Here is a 19,901-nt window from a genome sequence, read left to right on the forward strand (position 1 = left end):
AATGGTTCAATTCCATTGGTGCATTTTTGTAATTATTTTTTATTCAAAGTTTGCATTCAAAGCTTTTGGCTCTGGTACCAGCTTTGCTCTTTGATGAATAAATGCCATCTGCCAAGTTCTGCAATTAAGTTACCAATGGTGACAATGTGTAAAATCTGATTTATTGTGTGTTTGGAGTGGTTACTGTCTTTAAAATATTGTTTATTGAAACTGATTATTATTTTTTTATTTTATTTATTTTTTTATTAGGTCCCAGACCATCAGACGGTAAATCTGAGCAGTGTGGTAGAAAGTAAACATTATGAAGTTGCCAAAAAGTGTGTTGAGGAACTTGCACTATACTTAAAACCCATCAGTGGAGGAAAAGGTAAGTAATATGAATTACAACTAATCCTTTTGTGTTGATCCCCTTTATAAATGCACAGAACACGATCCATGAAATAAACTTAGCCTGAGAGGCAGATTGAAACAAAAATTCTGTGCATTGTAATGTGGAACCCAGTTATAATTATTGGTTCTAATGCCAGTCCTGCTTTATAGTCTTTGCCGTTTTGCTGGTCAAATTAAACACTTTGGATTAGAACAATTAGCAACAAGGGATAATTTCAAAGAAAAGGCCATCAGTTTACAAGTCTGAATGCCTTTAATGACAGGAAATTACATATTAAAGGTTTAGGATTGTAGAAAAGAATTGCATCCCCTGCAAATTCCTGCACTCGCTTTGACCAAAGATGAATATTAAATGATTTCAAAATCAATTGACGCTAAACTGTCTCACCCCATTGTGATAATTTCAGTTTCCAGCCACTGCTCTGACATTACTGTTCCATATAAAACAGCCACTACAAAGACTCTTAGTAAATATTGACATGGTGTTTGAATTGATGTATCTTTGCAATTCTCACGGTGCTTTTGCACTTGTGACGCGACAAGTGGAGCTAAATAGTAAATGACGAAGGAAGGTTGCATTTCCTGTTTTGTTCTTATTCATTTGTTATGGTTTTAGTCACAATAGCATCAGATGTGGTGGCTGCAGTGAAACTGGTTGGCTGCAGAACACAGCATTGTCTTGTGTAGCGTGTGAACGTGAGAGCCGAGGTAAATAAATAAAGATGTCAGGACTGTACTTGACTGGATCTGTTTCTGAAAACAGAAAACAGTGCATGTAACCTCTTTTTATGAACCTGCTCATGCTCATGCAGTGCACTTACCCAATTACTGTTGAGTTGCTCATTAAATAATAGCAACACTGAAAGGCTTGTTTGCGGAAGTGCAAGTGAGCTACAGGTCTATATATCTGTATTCTATATGTTCAACAAATGGACTGGGGGAGAATCTGATCATATTATTATTATTATTACTAATTTCTTAGCAGACATCCTTATCCAGGGTGACTTACAATTGTTACAATATATCACATTATTTTAACCCATTTATATAGCTGGGCATTTACTGGAGCAATCTAGGTAAGGTACCGTGCTCAAGGGTATAGCAGCAATGTCCCCCCACCAGGGATTGAGCCCACAACACGGTGCGCCAGAGTCCAGGGCCCTAACCACTACTCCACATATTTTTTGTCACTATGTCTAAACCTTTACCATTACAATGATATCAGCCCCTTTGAAGGTGGCAACTCTCCAGGAATGTGCACTTCACCGGCGGTTTAAATTGTAATGGAAATACTTGTGAATCCTAGGACTATAGACTGATAAGTGAAGTGGTGATCACAAATTAGGAGTAGCATTTCCAAGCTCCTCTTTACAGAAATGTTCTTTAAAAAAAATCAATTAAAAACATCATGGTTACTGCCTCCTCCTTAACTTCCGTATGCCCTTAATCAATTACCCCCTGTTTAGTGCCATTGGATGGCAGTAGCTTAGTCAAAGTCCTGCGTTATGTCAGTACTGTGAACGACCTCACAAAATGCTTTCTTACATTGAATTAGTGTGTTATGGCTGCCGTGACCATAATTAGTCCTTTTCATTTTATTTAGTAAGCTCATGAAAGCATCATACAAAAATGTGTTTGCTTTATTTCTTGGTGATTCCAGCCCATTTTCTATAAAAAATTGAATATGGGTGGGCACACACAGACAGCACTGTGGTTTTCCTTGAGGTTTTCCAAGAAAGCACAGCCCGTCTGCGTCATCAGGAGTGGCGCTTCTCTGTGCTGTGAAACTGTCTATGCAGTGCAGTGGAGCGCAATGACACGCCGAGTGTGTTTTGTGTTGCCAGGGGTGGCGAGTCTGAGTCAGAGCGCGCTGAGCCGGCCCATGCAGAGGAAGCTGGTGACCCTGGTGAACTGCCAGCTGGTGGAGGAGGAGGGCCGGGTGCGAGCCATGCGGGCGGCCCGGTCCCTGGGCGAGAGGACCGTCACAGAGCTCATCCTGCAGCACCAGAACCCCCAGCAGCTCTCTGCCAACCTGTGGGCAGCCGTCAGGGCTCGGGGATGCCAGTTTCTGGGGCCTGGTGAGTTCCAATCTGCCAATCTGAGCGAGACCTGAGGGGTGCGATCAAGATGCAGTTGAATTAAATGTACAGTAGTCAATACAGGGACAGCTGACAGGTTTAGTTGTGAATCCTAACTTGTATGGGGCAGCAGACCTGTACATATGTACCTGTATGAACAAAAAAACTACTAGTTAACAAAAATTCTTTAATTTACCTTTAATATTGATAATGAAGTCCAGAAGATGACGATGAATATATGAAGATGATGATAGTGATGGGTGGGTGGTTGGTTCTAGGGATGATGGGTTGTTTAGAGGCCATGATTTAAGGCAAATAATAAGTGAAATATACATTGAGGGAAAAAAGTATTTGATCCCCTGCTGATTTTGTATGTTTGCCCACTGACAAAGAAATGATCAGTCTATAATTTTAATGGTAGGTGTATTTTAACAGTGAGAGACAGAATAACAGCAAAAAAATCCAGAAAAACGCATTTCAAAACAGTTATAAATTGATTTGCATGTTAATGAGGGAAATAAGTATTTGATCCCCTATCAATCAGCAAGATTTCTGGCTCCCAGGTGTCTTTTATACAGGTAACGAGCTGAGATTAGGAGCACTCTCTTAAAGGGACTCTCCTAATCTCAGCTCGTTACCTGTATAAAAGACACCTGTCCACAGATGCAATCAATCAATCAGATTTCAAACTCTCCACCATGGCCAAGACCAAAGAGCTGTCCAAGGATGTCAGGGACAAGATTGTAGACCTACACAAGGCTGGAATGGGCTACAAGAGCATCGCCAAGCAGCTTGGTGAGAAGGTGACAACAGTTGGAAGAAACACAAAATAACTGTCAGTCTCCCTCAGTCTGGGGCTCCATGCAAGATCTCACCTCGTGGAGTTTCAATGATCATGAGAACGGTGAGGAATCAGCCCAGAACTACACGGGAGGATCTTGTTAATGATCTCAAGGCAGCTGGGACCATAGTCACCAAGAAAACAATTGGTAACACACTACGCCATGAAGGACTGAAATCCTACAGCGCCCGCAAGGTCCCCCTGCTCAAGAAAGCACATGTACAGGCCCGTCTGAAGTTTGCCAACATCTGAATGATTCAGAGGAGAACTGGGTGAAAGTGTTGTGGTCAGATGAGACCAAAATCAAGCTCTTTGCCATCAACTCAACTCGCCGTGTTTGCAGGAGGAGGAATGACCCCAAGGACACCATCCCCACCGTCAAACATGGAGGTGGAAACATTATGCTTTGGGGGTGTTTTTCTGGTAAGGGGACAGGACAACTGCACCGCATCAAAGGGATGATGGATGGGGCCATGTACCATCAAATCTTGGGTGAGAACCTCCTTCCCTCAGCCAGGGCATTGAAAATGGGTCGTGGATGGGTATTGCAGCATGACAATGACCCAAAACACACAGCCAAGGCAACAAAGGAGTGGCTCAAGAAGAAGCACATTAAGGTCCTGGAGTGGCCTAGCCAGTCTCCAGACCTTAATCCCATAGAAAATCTGTGGAGGGAGCTGAAGGTTCGAGTTGCCAAACGTCAGCCTCGAAACCTTAATGACTTGGAGAGGATCTGCAAAGAGGAGTGGGACAAAATCCCTCCTGAGATGTGTGCAAACCTGGTGGCCAACTACAAGAAACGTCTTACCTCTGTGATTGCCAACAAGGGTTTTGCCACCAAGTACTAAGTCGAAGGGGTCAAATACTTATTTCCCTCATTAACATGCAAATCAATTTATAACTTTTTTGAAATGCGTTTTTCTGGATTTTTTTGTTGTTATTCTGTCTCTCACTGTTAAAATACACCTACCATTAAAATTATAGACTGATCATTTCTTTGTCAGTGGGCAAACGTACAAAATCAGCAGGGGATCAAATACTTTTATCCCCCACTGTATGTTTCACAATCACTGTGCGACATCACAATTCCACAATGTGTTTATAAATGAATGACTGGCCAAAAACACAAAACCTTGGTGTACAAAACTGTACACCACTGTAGCCCTAACTGTCTATAAAACATTATGCATGGATACTCAACAAAAAAGGAATTTTTTCTCAGATACTCGTTAGGGAAACCTACGGTTGGCAACGGATTACCTAATAGTGCTACATATGCATTTATTTATGTGTTCAACTTTGATGTTACCATTTCAAAGTGTATGACTGGTGTTTTGTAAGCATGGTGTTGCTCATCAAACATAATTGTCCGTGGGCCTGTTGATTTAATAGAAATCGCTGCACAGCCTCATACACTGTAAAGTGTTCAAAACCCTTCAAGAAAACACTTCTGTTTCTACATATTTAAATAAAACTTTGTCACGCTGGATAGGTATTATTGAGACAACCATTTTTTACTTTTGTCCGCTATCCCCACACACTTTGAATCTAATGGTAAACCCTGGCCTACGTCTGGAGTTTTAAGCCATGATACTTACCCTTCACAAAGAGTATTGTGGCATATTCTCTGGAACACGTTCCAGAGTAATTAATTCTCTACCCCACCATTCCTGGCACAGTTTGATTTTCAGCTCTGTGACCTGCATTTGCATGTGGCCCATTCTGTGGCCGCAAAGTAAACATTGTCTTTAACTGCCATTGCATTGCCTCTGAAAGATAAACATATTCTGATGTATATGTTTGCTTGGCATGAGAGCAGATAAAGCTCCAGCAGTCCCCACACACCTCCCCCCTGTCTGTCCCGGAGATTTAGTGAAGAGTCTGCTGCAGGGAAAGGTTGTGTCTTTTCCTGTGTGCAGAGACTGATGCTTTGGCCAGAACATTAGCCAGGGGGTTATAATAGTGTGGAGGGAACAGTGACTGTTCAAGAGCATAAGACATTGCATGCAAATGGTCTGCTTCACTGTATTTGCCCTGAAGCAATCTTGTCTTGTTTTGAAAACCGGCCAATAAACAGACGCACATCAACCCAGTTTGGAGCTGTGGCTTTACCTGCTGTAATTGCCTTTTGCATTGGCATCTCAGATTGGATTGTCACGGTTGGCAAAGTTTACAAATCAATATGTAGAGCATCCCTGGGACTGCGCTGTGCACTGTACAGTACAGGGGCTGTGCTGCCTTTTATTAGAGATGCGCTCTGCATACAGATGACACAAAACTGCGCTGGTGTCTGATGATGAATCCACATAGGGCAGATTCTGAGTGGGAGGACATAGTTCCTTCACACCTGATTTGACTTGGTTTACAAAACCTGAGGACACCTATTAAACACCTGCTAGTACTGTCAGCCTAACGCTTCAAAGTTGTTCAGTGCTAACAAAGGTTCAGTGTCACTGAATGGGTAGAAGTGAGGAGCCTGTACTGTGTCATTAATATGTATGCCATGTATTTGTCGTTTTTGGCTTTTTTTTTTAACTATGTTGTTTTGTGTATTCTACTGAAGTGAAATTAAATTATACCAGTTTTATCATAAATTTGTTACTTTTTTTAAATATATATGTGACCGTCCACCACAAAACAAGTCACATCACCAACATTTCAGATTATCATTATATCTGATAGAGCTGGATTATTGCTTTATAACAATATATATATTATTAAGATATGTAAATTCACAAAGGTATGACATTTTAAAGTCCCACTAATTGGAATATACAAAATAGAGAAAATTGCTGTTAATGTTCAGCTGACATTCTCCTCATAAACTCTTTAGCAATATTGCAGACTTTTTAGTCTTTGCCGGTGTTCAGCATTGATGCAATTTCTTTCTCTATGTTTGGAGCTGTCAAAATGCCAGCTCGTGCTTGCGTGATTGAGACCATTTCAACTCGTAGCTTCAACTTGTAACCCAGTCACATGGTGGCAACATGCTTGGTTTGCTTACAAGGCATAAATCTCAATTAAACACCTTCCAGTTGGTCTGCTTGACCAAGTGGAATGAAATGACACCATTTATGGCAAGAGCAAAGTCTGAGCTTTGTTTTGATACTAAACATCACAGCTTTCAGCACTGGCATGACACACAACTATTATGTTTAAGTGACTGAACCTTACGTCTTTTTATGAGAGAATCCATGTAAAATAATTTAGGTACACTTCAAGAAATGTCCAGTTTATAGCACTTACACATAATATTAAAACTGAAATTGAACGTTAAGATGTTCTAGTATCCGAAAACACTGAAAACTCAAAATCGATTATATAGATCTTTTGACTACTTTTCCCTGTATTGGCAAAACAGTATTTGCGACATCCGACTGGTTTTGTGTTGTAGTGTCACATATATTTTGTTATACAGTTTCTCTGCATTTATAGTTAATCTTTTAGCACCATTAGAATCATATTTGTGCACTACCTTTATGTTACCCAGCCTTCAAAATGCATTTTATCAGTGCTTAATATATGTTCTAGTTTGTTTGCATGAGTGTCCATGTTTGAGATATTTTTCATGCTGTCCGGAGTGGCCTCCTGTCAGCACAGCTGTATATTGACTGCGGTCACTGATTATTTTGTTGTGTGGTGCTGTTCACAGCTATGCAGGAGGATGCTCTGAAGCTGGTACTTCTTGCCCTGGAAGATGGTTCTGCTCTGTCAAGGAAAGTGTTGGTCCTCTTTGTTGTGCAGAAACTGGAGGCAAGGTTTCCACAGGCATCAAAAACCAGCATCGGCCATGTAGTCCAGCTTCTGTATCGGGCTTCTTGCTTCAAGGTACGGTTTCAATTGGCCTCCTCCCTATGTTGATTAACTCTTACTTCCCAAACCCCAGCAGATTCTGCCTGGACCAACACACTTGATTCAACCATGACATAGAAAAGCCTAGTGACAAAGATTCAGGTTGAACCTTAAAAGAAATGTTCCTTGGCAGATGTTTCAGTTACATTTTTATTTTCGGCTGAGCCCTAAGACGCCTGCTTCTTCTCTGTTAATAACTATCCGAGACTTTTACTTTTATCATGTGTCACCAGTTAATTTCACTACATCCTGTCTGTGATGCCATGCTTGCGATCTGACATTTTGTAATGCAGTATGTGATATCCCATGTGTAAGTCAGAAGGAGATCATTTTTAGAAAATGAAGATGGTCTGGGGTCAGTTTGGTGACTCAGCATTTCTGAACGGCTTTAACTAGTCCACAGGGTCGGAGAGGCCCTGTTGTTTTTACATAGCATCTACATGAGACATTTCCCTCAGCAGTGCATAGTCTTTTTTTGGTGCATCAGTTAAGGGACAATTTCCTAAAGGAGACACTCTCTGTGGCTATATTCTCCTTCTTTTTTTATCCATACAATTTGGCGCTGAAATCCACCCAAGTGTGCTACTTTTATCAATGTTATGCTATATGTTAATATTGAAAAGCATATTACAAACAAATTAAACAACACCCCGCCTTGTCACCATTATCATGTGCCCTGCATCCTCAAAGACACACTAAAAATGCAGGACGTTGATACAGGAACACTTTATTCAGAGATGTGTGTCGTTATTTTATATTTACACAAGGTTGGAAACAAATTATAATTAAGAAGCACCCTGATCAAGTCTAAGAAACAGTGGGCTTCAGTCTTAATTGTAATTTGTTCTGGCCTGTTGTGGCATTGCTGGCATGCAAGCATTGCCCTGAATGTGCCTCAGCGCACTATATTTGAACAGCTGCAGCAGTAGTCACAGTTGTTGTCGAGTGCCGAAGGCTTTTTTTTAGCCTTCAGCGGTATATCCTGTAATAGGTTTATGATGGTACTGTACAGGCAAGAACTCAAGGTTGTTCCAGTCAATTAAAGCACATACACCAGTTTAACATACACCCCGATAGGGCTGAGCATGTGAGTGTTAATTCATCTGCTAATTTCATTACCACATTTCATTAAATCATTCAAGATACAGGCCTCAGTTTCACATGCAAGGGTAAATGATGATAATGACCTTAGTGTCCAATGTGGTGTGGCTCCACTGGACTCTGTTTTCAATCCATTTAGCAGTTGGATATTAGCTTTAACCTTCATGGACATACAGTAGTATTTGAAACCTCCTGGTATAGAATTGTATCAGTTATGTTTAACTGCATGAACGTGCATATTACTATTCCAGCAAAGGATATACTTGTATACAGTTAGGTTCATAAATATTTGGACAGTGACACAATTGTCATCATTTTGGCTCTGTACGCCACCACAGTGGATTTTGAAAATCAAGTCCTTTAAGTGTAGACTTTCATCTTTCATTTGAGGGAAGTTACATCCAAATCGGGTGAATGGTGTAGGAATTACACCCATTTTTATATGTGTTCCCTCAATTTTATGGTCTCAAAAGTAATTGGACAAACTAACATAATCATTAATTAAAATGTGAGTTTCAATACTTGGTTGGAAATCCTTTGCAGTCAATGACTGCCTGAAGTCTGGAACCCAAGACACCAACAGATGCTGGGTTTATTCCCTGGTGATGCTCTGCCAGACCTGTACTGCAGCTGTCTTTAGTTCCCGCTTGTTCTTGGGGCGTTTTGTCTTCAGTTTTGCCTTAGAAATCAAAACAAACCAATCAGATATAGCAAAAACATTAGGTGTGACCAAATCAACTATTTGGTACATTCTTAAAAAAATAAAATGCACTGGTGAGCTCAGGAACACCAAAAGGCCTGGAAGACCACGGAAAACAACTGTGGTGGATGACAGAAGAATTCTTTCCCTGGTGAAGTAAAACCCCTTCACAACAGCTGGCCAGATCAAGAACACCCTCTAGGAGGTAGGCGTATCTGTGTCAAAGTCAACAATCAAGAGAATACTTCATCAGAGTAAATACAGAGGGTTTACCACAAGATGTAAACCATTGGTAAGCCTCCAAAACAGGAAGACCAGATTAGAGTTTGGCAAAAAACATCTAAAGAACCTTGTAAAGTTCTGGAACAACATCCTATGGACAAAAGAGACAAAGATCAACTTGTACCAGAATGATGGGAAGAGAAGAGTATTGAGAAGGGAAGGATCTGCTCATGATCGGAAGCATACCACCTCATCTGTGAAGCATGGTGGAGGTAGTGGAGCTGCAGTACAGGCCTGGCAGAGCATCACCAGGGAAGAACCCCAGCATCTGGTGATGTCTATGGGTTCCAGACTTCAAAGGATTTGGAAACAAGTATTGAAACTCACATTTTAATTAATGATTTATGTTAGTTTGTCCAATTACTTTTGAGACCCTAAAATTGGGGGATGCACATATAAAATGGCTGTAATTCCTATACTGTCCACCCAATTTGGATGTAACTACCCCCAAATTAAAGATGAAGGTCTACACTTAAAGCACATCTTGATTCCTTTCAGAGCCAAAACGATGTAAATTGTGTCACTGTCCAAATATTTACAGACCTAATTGTATGTAAGCAGTGATTGTAATAGGACAGAAACACATGTTCAGCCCAGTTAAACAATGCTAACTTTATAAACAAAATGAATTCACAGTGTACTCTTAATGATACCAGTAGATGTAAAATGTTATTATTTATGTATTATCACCTACTATGTTGTTCCTGTTTCATATCTACCTTACCGTACTGTTTAATAGACAAGAGGAACCGTTTTTCTTGCAAATCAATTAGATAAAGGTCAGGATGTAAACAGAATGTCTGTTTCCATTTCAATGTGTGTCTCCAAATCAGGTGCATGAACACAGGCAGATGTAAAATCGAGACTAGAGCATTTTAAACCCTATAGAGACTTTTCCATCTGGATAATGACTGATCACCGTGCAGTATGGAAATAAGCGCACTGTGTCTAGAATCAAGGCTACTGCTCTGAAGTCGCTAAGGCTGGCCTTGTCTCCCACCAGGTCACCAAGAGAGATGAAGACTCATCCCTGATGCAGCTGAAGGAGGAGTTCCGGACGTATGAGGCCCTGCGCAGGGAGCACGACGCGCAGATTGTTCACATCGCCATGGAAGCAGGGCTGCGCATCTCTCCCGAGCAGTGGTCTTCCCTTCTTTACGGTGATCTGGCCCACAAGTCCCACATGCAGTCGATTATCGATAAGGTAGGTGTCACTCCCACCCAGGGACGAATGTGAAAGTGTACAGTTGCCTGGTTTTTGTTCCTGTATTTGTGCTACAATATCAAACTCAATATGCAAGATATTGAGTTTGTAAAGGTTTTTTCAGATTTACTATAATTTGGCTATAGCTATTTGGCAACAACTGGTCACATGCCTTGAAATTCTTGATCCCATAATGGATCAATTATATAAATGGATCTTTTAGGCCCTTTTGGTAGCCTTTGTTTTGAAATGTTTTTATTATGATGAATGCAGCTCCAGTCCCCAGAATCCTTTGCGAAAAGTGTTCAAGAGCTGACGATTGTCCTGCAACGGACAGGAGACCCAGCCAACCTGAATCGCCTGAGACCACACCTGGAGCTGTTAGCAAACATCGACCACAACCCAGGTAATGTGTGTTCTGGCAGCGATGCAGGACACTGGTTCATGAGCATAGTTCTCATTAAAAAACTAAACTAAACAAAAAATGACAATCAGATAATTGAGATAATCTTATTTATCAGTAAGTTAAGGCTGATTGTAGTCAACCAACAGGTGAATCAGACCCTGAAACAAGGTTGACATATATTGTGCAATGAGAAATGACAAAAAAAAGTTGACTGGTGTAGAATCTGTTTTTGTGTCAGATTCTTGATTGAAACAGAATGAAAAAGAAAACCTTTGACATATAAGGATTGCATTTGGTTATTGCATGATGTAGCCAGGTAACATTTCAGAGCTCGAAGGGATTTCTCTGCCCAACTTCATGTTTTCTCGATGTCTGTATTTTGGATTTCAAGATGCTGCACCCCCAACATGGGAACAGCTAGAGAACGTGATGCTGGCAGTGAAGATAGTGGTGCATGGACTAGTGGATTTCATCCAGAACTTCAGTAAAAAAGGACATGAAACGCCACAGGTAGGATGCTGCTTGATTACAGTAGGGCACTAGGCAGCTAGTTTGACCACATTTGCCATAAAAAGATTATACCAGCATTTTGCCAATCCTTTGCAGTTCCTGTTGCTCTTCTTCATGAATCAATGTGTAGTATATTTTTTTTAATTTTTGCTTTGTCCCTTTCACTAATGCTTTAGTGAAATCACATGAGACATATTGGGGTGTAAAAGTCCTTATTCCTTGAAAAAGTCTGGGCTGTATAACTATTTAGGACAGATTTATGTTGGGGTGGGGGGCAAGGTTACATCTCTTAATTTCAGCTTCCTTTCTTTCCAGCCACAACCAAACAGCAAATATAAAACCAGTATGTGCCGGGACTTGAGACAACAGGGTGGCTGTCCGCGGGGAGCCAACTGTACATTTGCTCACTCCCAGGAGGAACTAGAGAAGTAAGTAGAGTTTTCCCATAGATTACTCTTCAAATATTGAATATCGAATATTTGCATTTTGCGTTTACAAATCACTCAGACACGCCAATAGCATTGTCTTTGTCAGGTAATGAAATGTGGCCATTGTTTTCCTCTCAGATACCGAATGAAAAATAAGAAGATCACCGGCACTGTGAGACCATTTTCACTGTGCAAGACGGGCGGGGGCAGCACAGCCTCCACTCCACCAGGCAGCATCCTGGCCGGTTCAGGGGCCTCCGACAGCACAGAGAAGCTGGCACCAGGCAGCACAGGCCTGAAGCCCACGGAGAGCACGGCCCCCCAGCTCATTCCGCGCGGTGGAGATCCCTGCTTCGAAGAGCTGAAGAAACTGGTCAGGAGTGGAGGCAATGGCCTGAGTGCTCCTAGCTGCCTCTCCACGTCGCCACCTGAGCTGTAAGATTAGCAGAAATTCCTTCTGAAAGTTTCCATTTTATAATTGTGTGAACAGAGTGTACTTCTGCATTGTGCTCAGGCAATTTACAGCAAAGTAATGTGTTTGGCTTTGACGTAAACATTTCACTTACAACAATGTTTCAACATATGACGGTGCTCTCAGGAAGTCCTCTGAAACTCTAAACTCAGATTCACACGTCCAAAGACCTTAGACAACTAGTGGAGCAGCCAACAGTGAAATATCCTTTATAGCGACTTCTGTGCTGCAAATCTTAATTTACCGAATCTGCGAAGCCTCGCTTGTATTTTAGTTCGGTAAATAATCAGAAATGATGTGTGCTTAGCAAGAGCCATGGCAGAAAGTGCTGCATTCCAGTAAACACTGCCTCAAAGAAAAGCTGAGCTCTTTAAGATAAAATTAAAGGGGTTTGTGAAACAAGAAAAAGGCATTCTGTGGAATGGCTGTGCCTAATTTTCTCAAGTTCATTTGGAAGTGTTAATTGCGTCCTTCCCGTGCATCTTACAGTTTGGTGCATTTGCTTTGTGTCCTGCAGGAAGTCCAGTTCCCCCCCGAAGACGCCCGTTAACCATGCTTCAGATACCTCAGCTCTCGCTCCTGGTGGTGGACCTGATAACAGCTCAGCACATTCGAAACCTGGACAGTTTGTCCCAAGGGTTCCGCTTTATCCTCCACCCCAATCTGATGTTTACTACCAGGACCCGAGGGCACCTTATGATGTGCAATCATACCAACAGACCAGTAAGTAAAGACATGACATTGATTCCAATGCGAGTAAAGAAAATACAAAACAAAAAACCATGCTGAAGTCTTCACCTGTCACTAGCATAAATGCCCAAACCATGCATCTTTGAATGAGAAATACCTGTTGAGCTACTAGAGAACATGAGCGAGAAATTATTATTGCCCTTGTTTTATATTCTAAAATCTATTTTGAAGACTTAAACTATTAAACTGTTATTAATCTGTTATAAACTGTTAATCTATTCCGATGCATTCTCAGCATTCTCTACAGTATTTACTGTTTTTATGTGTAAGGCTTTTAAATGATCTCATGTAACCAAATATATGCAGAATACGAAGTAATGAGTCACTTTCATGTTTGATTGCTTTATTTGATCGATAATGTTTAGTTTTCTAAAGCAAAAGGAACTTAAGCCAGTCTTCTCTGCTCATTACACTAAATGGATGTAGAGTTTGTGAAATTCAGACCACAACCCTCATGTTGACTTTGCTGGTCTTCCTCTTCTGCAGACAATTACTACGCCCCTCCCCCGCCGCCTCCTCCCAGTATCCAGCCTAGGCCGTGTGTCACCCGCTTTGTCCGATCCAGCAACGTGCCGGAGTCCTCTCTGCCCCCACCATCAGTGCCGTACCCAGACCAGTACCCCTCCTTCCCGCCCCGAGAGCGCGTGGCTTCCTCTCCCTACCCCCCATCCCCTCAGCAGTACTCTGTCCCCGCGGTGCACTCTGGGATGTACGCCCCGGTCTACGACAGCAGGCGCATGTGGCGGCCGCAGATGTACCACCGAGACGACGCGCGAAGCAACTCGTTACCTCCCATGGATGTGATGCACTCGTCTGTCTACCAGCCTCCGCTCAGGGAGAGATACAACTCCTTGGATGGCTACTACTCCGTGGCGGGACAGATGCCCAGTGAGCAGAGAGCAGCGCCACTGCAAAGGGTAAGTGTGGGATTGAAGCGTGGGCTGGTGCGTTACAACAAGTCAGGTAGCAAGTCTAGCAATCCCTGGCCATTGTGGAATCCAGATCACTAGCAGTATCACACAGGCAACATTCGAACCAGTAACTGATCTATTATACCCAAGGTGAGTAGAGTCTAGACTCCCATATAATCAATGTTTAGCTTGTTGTTTAATCCGGTGTATAAACTGATCTGTCCTATGGAAGTAAAAATAATTACTAGTGCTCAATCTGAGGATCTACGTTTGTGTGGTTTCAGGACTCATACAGTCGGATGCAGGTGGGGTACGGCGATCTGTTCAGACAGAAAACGGAGCAGTGGGCCCAGTACCACAGCCAGAAGCCACCGCCGCTGGTCTCTCCTGCACTTCCAACAGCCACACAATCCCCTTCCCCTTCTTCCCCGCTCTTCACCGTCGACTTCAGCAGTGAGGTAGGCCTTCCGAAAATTAATGGGTTTGTCTGTGTGGAAATGTAAGCAAGTTAGATCCACATGTAGAATATGGGCTAGGTTTCTCCTAGAAATGCATACAAACATTGATGTTGAATTTAATTTTTTAATATGTAAGTCTGTAAAGTGACTGTTACCCTTGTATACTGTGTGAAGAAGATGCATAAAGAAAGGGACGTTGTAATCATTGTTTCACTGATCCTTCAGTCTGTGAGTGTGAGTTAGCGTGTTTGACTGTGAGTGTGTGTGAGTGTGTGCTAGTCTGTGTGTTTATTCTTAAATTGGGGGTGGTTACATATGTTTGCATATGTTTCCACACAATCACAGTTTGGACTCTTCAAAAGCTAAACATTTCCAAACCCAAGCTGCTTCATTCATTAAAAATAATAATAATAATAATGATGCATATATCAGGGCCTACCTATATATTATCCAATGTAATAGCAATATCAATCTATACTTTTCAAAAGCAGAAAGCAGTCCGCATCAGTTTTCAAAAATATATCAAAATTATGTTTTTTTTAATATGTCCCAATCTGCATATTTTTAGAGTTTGTGAGTTTGTTGTCTGTTATATATTTGAAACTACCAGTAGCTCGAAATAACCATGCCCACCTCTTTATATGAATCATATATTGATTTTCTTTCATCTGACATATTACAGATGATGAGTCATCCTTAGGTAAACCACTTAAGCAATGCATGGAATATTATTGATGATATTTAACTGCTTGCAAGTCAAGTTTACCAACAGGTTTTGTTACCAATGATCAGTAGTACAGAAATCTATAACAATTTGAAGAACACAGATTTTGCATTTATTTGTGTAGGTAGTCATTAAATTTAGCCCAGAGCTGTTATTCCTGTTGTTTAAAGAAGATTTTGTGTTCAAAAGCTTTTTAAACTGTGACAGTTGCTGGGCAACAGAACTTGGCAGTATTGAGAGCTGGGGTGAATGTTGCTGTATGTGAAGGTAATGCAGACATGCCTACAACAGCAGACGCACAGCATAGCTTAGTTCCTCCACAACCGCACTGGTTTATTGGAGTGTCCTTTGTAGGGTGTTGTGTGCGCTGTCCAGACTGTGCTTTCAGAACAGACTGTCATATTTTATTAAGAACAGGGGCATCTGTTTGGTATCTCATTACACAATACCATGACACACGCAGAATGTAAAATGTCTGTGGGCTGAAAGATAAATAAAAAAATACATGAAAGAGGAAGCTTTAACATGAAATGAAGTGCAGTAACTGATTGCTTCCTTATTTGCAGTTTTCAGAGAGTCCTGGTGATTATGTGAGTTCCAAATACAAGGGGGAAGACCACCTCTCCCACTACTCCCCCTGGTCCTGTGGCACTATCAGCACTTGCATCAATGCCGTTGACTCTGAACCAAAGGATGTCATGGCTAATTCCAGCGTGGAGCTGACAGTAAGTCTGTACTTCTTGTTTTACATGGAGGGTTTGGGATTATTATTAACAAAGACCTTCGTTGCAATGGCACACTGAGATTGTAAGATTATCAAACAATAGGACTCTACTAACAAAAGCATGGTAGGCCTAATGGCTTCACTGTAACCTTTCCAAAGTGCACAATGTTGATCCTTTGTTCCTGACGACCTTTAAAATGGTTGGATTTCCATGTATGATCCAGACACTGTGCCAAAATTGGTCATTTTACACTGTGGAAATTGGTAGAAGCAACAAAGTTATTTGAAATGGGCGGAATACAAACCCCATCTTTGCAAAACTGCTTTTCATGACTAATGCCACAGTCATTATTCGTCTTTGAAGTGTGGCTGTGCTGTGAAGTGTATGGTTGTGAATGAACTAGCAATAATGGCTAATGGAAAAGAGCTTTATATTAGTTCCTTGCAATAGATGGCCGTCTCATATGTACTCGTGAGGAAGGAGATGCTTTGTAGGGGATCACAGGCATGCATGTTTGAAAAGCTCTTAACCTGACCATCACTGGGTCAACATTTCTGTTCATAACCTAAAGTGCTGATGGGTTTGCAAAGTGCTGCAGTGCTGTAGTGCTACTTTCTCGAGAACTGTTACTTAATTTAGTAGGCCGGTTGCTCATGTGATCCTTGTTTGGAGACAGCAGCTATTAGTGAGACTGTGGACCTTCAGGCTTCCATAGCAAGCTGAAATAAAATGCTAGGAGGAAAACTACATTCAAAAAGTACAGTAGATTACCACTCTTGTTCACTGTTATTATTATTCTTGTTATTATTATGCTTTGCATCACAATTAAGTTTTACAGCCCCCAGAGAGTTACAGAAACACAGACAGCTGACACAGTTGTAGTCTAGTATTCAAGGGTAAAATGTCATATTTAGCTGGGAAAAGTCTTATAATTATTTTTAAGACAGACAGCATTTTACACTTAGAATTGTTTTAAACTGGTTAACTTTATCTTCTGTTTAGACTACTGTAAGTATCTAATTCTCAAATTCTAAAACCCAAAAGAACTTAGATGAGTGTACAATACAAACAGTAACCGTACCAATTCAAAAATGCTATTCATGTTAATGTTGCTTATCTTGTGGCGATCGTGTTCCAGGATCATGACAGTGTGGACATCAAGAGAAGAATGCACCTGTTTGAGGCACACAGGAGGGTGAAAGACGAGGATCCCATAATTCCCTTTGGGGAAGGCCCCATCATCTCCAAGTGGGGTGCGATTTCCAGGTCTTCCCGGACAGGTTACCACACCACTGATCCTATCCAGGCTACTGCTTCCCAAGGAAGTACCACTAAGCCAATCAATTTCAGAGGTAAATGCTTATCTGGCTTTCAAACTGTCTGGAGATGCAACACCTAGAAATTCACCATTATGTACACCTAGAATTACAAGCAAAGAGTAGTAAAGTAGAGTGGAATCCTTGCACAACATAGTAATGTTCTCAGAGTTACAGTCATGTTACATAACATGTGAAACCACAGTAAAGGTGCTGTTTAAGATAAGGAAAATAAGGTGAAACATTACAGTCATCAGAAAAGTAAAGACAGATGGTGAGACTTTTGTTACTTTAATTTTTATTTCTGTGAGAATATGTGGGGGGACATTTATAGAGCAAGCCAATCTTAATTGGCATCTGTTTATATGAAGCAGAAAAGTATTCAACCAATAGTGTAAACATTAGTGGGATTCCAAAGTAGTTTTTTTGTCCATAAGGGTGTAAGTATTCTACCTAGAATCTTTTGCAAATAAAGTATTGCTTTAATCAATCTATATTTCTGTACATTTCACAAGATTTGTGTGTGTGCGTTTGAGGTAGTACATACACATTCCTAAATTAAAAGCAAATTATCAGTTGTTATTTTTCTATTCATAATGCAATTGTTTATACTAATGTTTTTATTCTTGTAATGATGAAATAATTTATTAATAGAAATATCAAAAAATAAATCTTTACATCTCTTATTTTCTCTGTCTCATGTGGGTGGAGCATTAAACAGAATCCTCTTTGCTTGTAGCAGGATTAAAGCTTGAATATAAATGGAATTGCACTTTTATCTTTATTTGTCATTCTCTTTTAATTTTGGTTTAAGATTATATTGTCAGCTGCAAGGTTCTTCTTACATCCACTAATAATTGATCACATGTCAGAGTCTGCTATTAATATCTTGTTGTAGTTAAGTCTATCTAGCAAGTAACATACAGCGGCTATTGGAAGGATTATCTGCCTTGGTCTATTTTACATTTTGTTTGTGTTACAACATGAAATTATGATACATTTAAATTGTCTCTTTGTTTTTCTTCAAAATGTCAGGTTGTAACACAACAAAATGTGTAAATGTCAGAGGGGGGTGAATACTTCCTATAGCCACTGTAACAAGTGCATGTACATACTGTTATAATCCTAACATATTTCATCCTTTCATGTTTAGACTATGGTCCTTATATTAATCATAGCGATTCCAGGTGGAGCTCATACGGATCAGACTCCTCAAATCATTCAAAATTTCTGGAAAGGTACAGTATGATCTTACTGCTGCTAAATATACAATATATAAACATCTTCCCATCTTCCCTGTGGTTTTCTTCCTGGTTGTTTTTCATCTCTTGGGCTCCAATTCTGTGGCTTCATTTGTTCATTCCTGATCTGTTCTCATTGTAATGTGTCCAGGCCCTTGCCATTGTATGTGTATATAACATGTAATAGCCTCTGAAATACAGGAAGTGTAAAAAAATACTGAAATACTGTAGTCAATATATTTACATATTGATGTTTGTGTGTGTGTGTGTGTGTGTGTGTTTAAATTAACAATTAGAGGAACTATTTGTAAGTGTCTTGTTTCAAGTGCTGCAGAATTGCGTGCCATTAAACTTGCCCACTAACATGTTATCTAGCGTTTTCCTGTTTTATAATGCAATCTTAAAATAGCTTGTGTTTCTCAGTACATGCATTCGCACATTTAAAGACGTGTTGTCACTGACCGGGGGTTTTCTCTGTGTCCCGCAACAGTATCTTGCCTTAATCGGCTTATTTTAAAGAATAAGTAGGTGTATATATCCTTCCAGCTGCTGTCTATCTGCTGTCAATCTTACCTGCCAGAAGAACATCATTCACCAAACCTTGGCATGTTGACAGAGCCCATAGCTCCTTTAGCAACTGTGGGAGACTTCAGACAGACAGCGGCCTGGAGGACACACTGTGAAAGGAAGCTGCCATTTTGAAAGGGAGAGCACTGGACTTAATCTTGTAAAACCTCAAATGTTTGTCAGGAGTTGAACAACTGAGAGGAAGAATGCAGCCACATTACTCAAAACATTTGTTTAAACTGTTTGACACTTATCTTTTTGAAGCGGGCTACTTTCCCTTCAGTGTCATTGTGTAGCATTGTGTTCGTTCGATTTCACAGTGAGGACAGCTCTGATGTGACCTCTCTGTTGTGAATTGCAGCGATCGGTTAGGAGTCTCAGAACTCAATGCTCAGCGAAAGTCTTCCAGCCCTGGAGATAACATAAGCACAGACCTACAGCAGGTAAAAAGATGTTCTTCACTTTTGGGAATCGCCATTCGTAGTGTGTCAGATTGGTGTGTGTGTGTGTGTGTGTGTGATTTTCCTAATTGTGTAATCCTGAAGTCAAAATAAACATTTTCCTGTTTCAAGATTACTAAGTTTACAGCAAGGTTACAATACCATCTCTCCAGACACAAACTCTGTGTTGCTAAATGAGAAGTCAGTGCAAGGGCAACACAATGCCAGTGTGTCCTATAAATTGGTAGATTAGTGTAACTGGGGCTGGTAACCAGGGGAGAATTGTATCTCTTTTTGAAAAGACAGATATGTAGAAATTTTAAAAACAAGAGGACAATGTTGGAGAATATCCTTCAATACAAACACATCTTCCGATCCTATGCACTGTTCATTGAAGGGGCATATGCCCTCCCAAAGTATCAATTCAGGCGACATGGCGTGGTTTAGGAGTTGCTGCCCTTGCAGTCTTGTAGCCACTCAAAGACAGATTTTAATTTTCCATCCA

At 40.8% G+C, this 19,901-nt stretch overlaps 1 protein-coding gene across 3 annotated transcripts in view; it reads left to right on the forward strand.

The window, feature by feature from the left end:
* rc3h2 (ring finger and CCCH-type domains 2) overlaps positions 1–19,901 on the forward strand; it is a 44,043-nt gene that overhangs the window by 17,723 nt on the left and 6,419 nt on the right. For 2 of the 3 annotated variants that reach the window (XM_066713085.1, XM_066713086.1), the window contains exons 3-17: positions 250–367; positions 2,235–2,468; positions 6,962–7,137; positions 10,248–10,448; positions 10,722–10,854; positions 11,246–11,364; positions 11,680–11,792; positions 11,931–12,227; positions 12,782–12,987; positions 13,501–13,931; positions 14,210–14,383; positions 15,674–15,832; positions 16,971–17,184; positions 18,302–18,386; positions 19,318–19,399. In XM_066713085.1, the coding sequence (XP_066569182.1) occupies positions 250–367; positions 2,235–2,468; positions 6,962–7,137; positions 10,248–10,448; positions 10,722–10,854; positions 11,246–11,364; positions 11,680–11,792; positions 11,931–12,227; positions 12,782–12,987; positions 13,501–13,931; positions 14,210–14,383; positions 15,674–15,832; positions 16,971–17,184; positions 18,302–18,386; positions 19,318–19,399 (2,742 nt within the window). The other variant, XM_066713087.1, reaches the window with a different exon arrangement.

Source organism: Amia ocellicauda, chromosome 9 (assembly GCF_036373705.1).
Source record: "Amia ocellicauda isolate fAmiCal2 chromosome 9, fAmiCal2.hap1, whole genome shotgun sequence".
NCBI classification, from domain to species: Eukaryota; Metazoa; Chordata; class Actinopteri; order Amiiformes; family Amiidae; genus Amia; species Amia ocellicauda.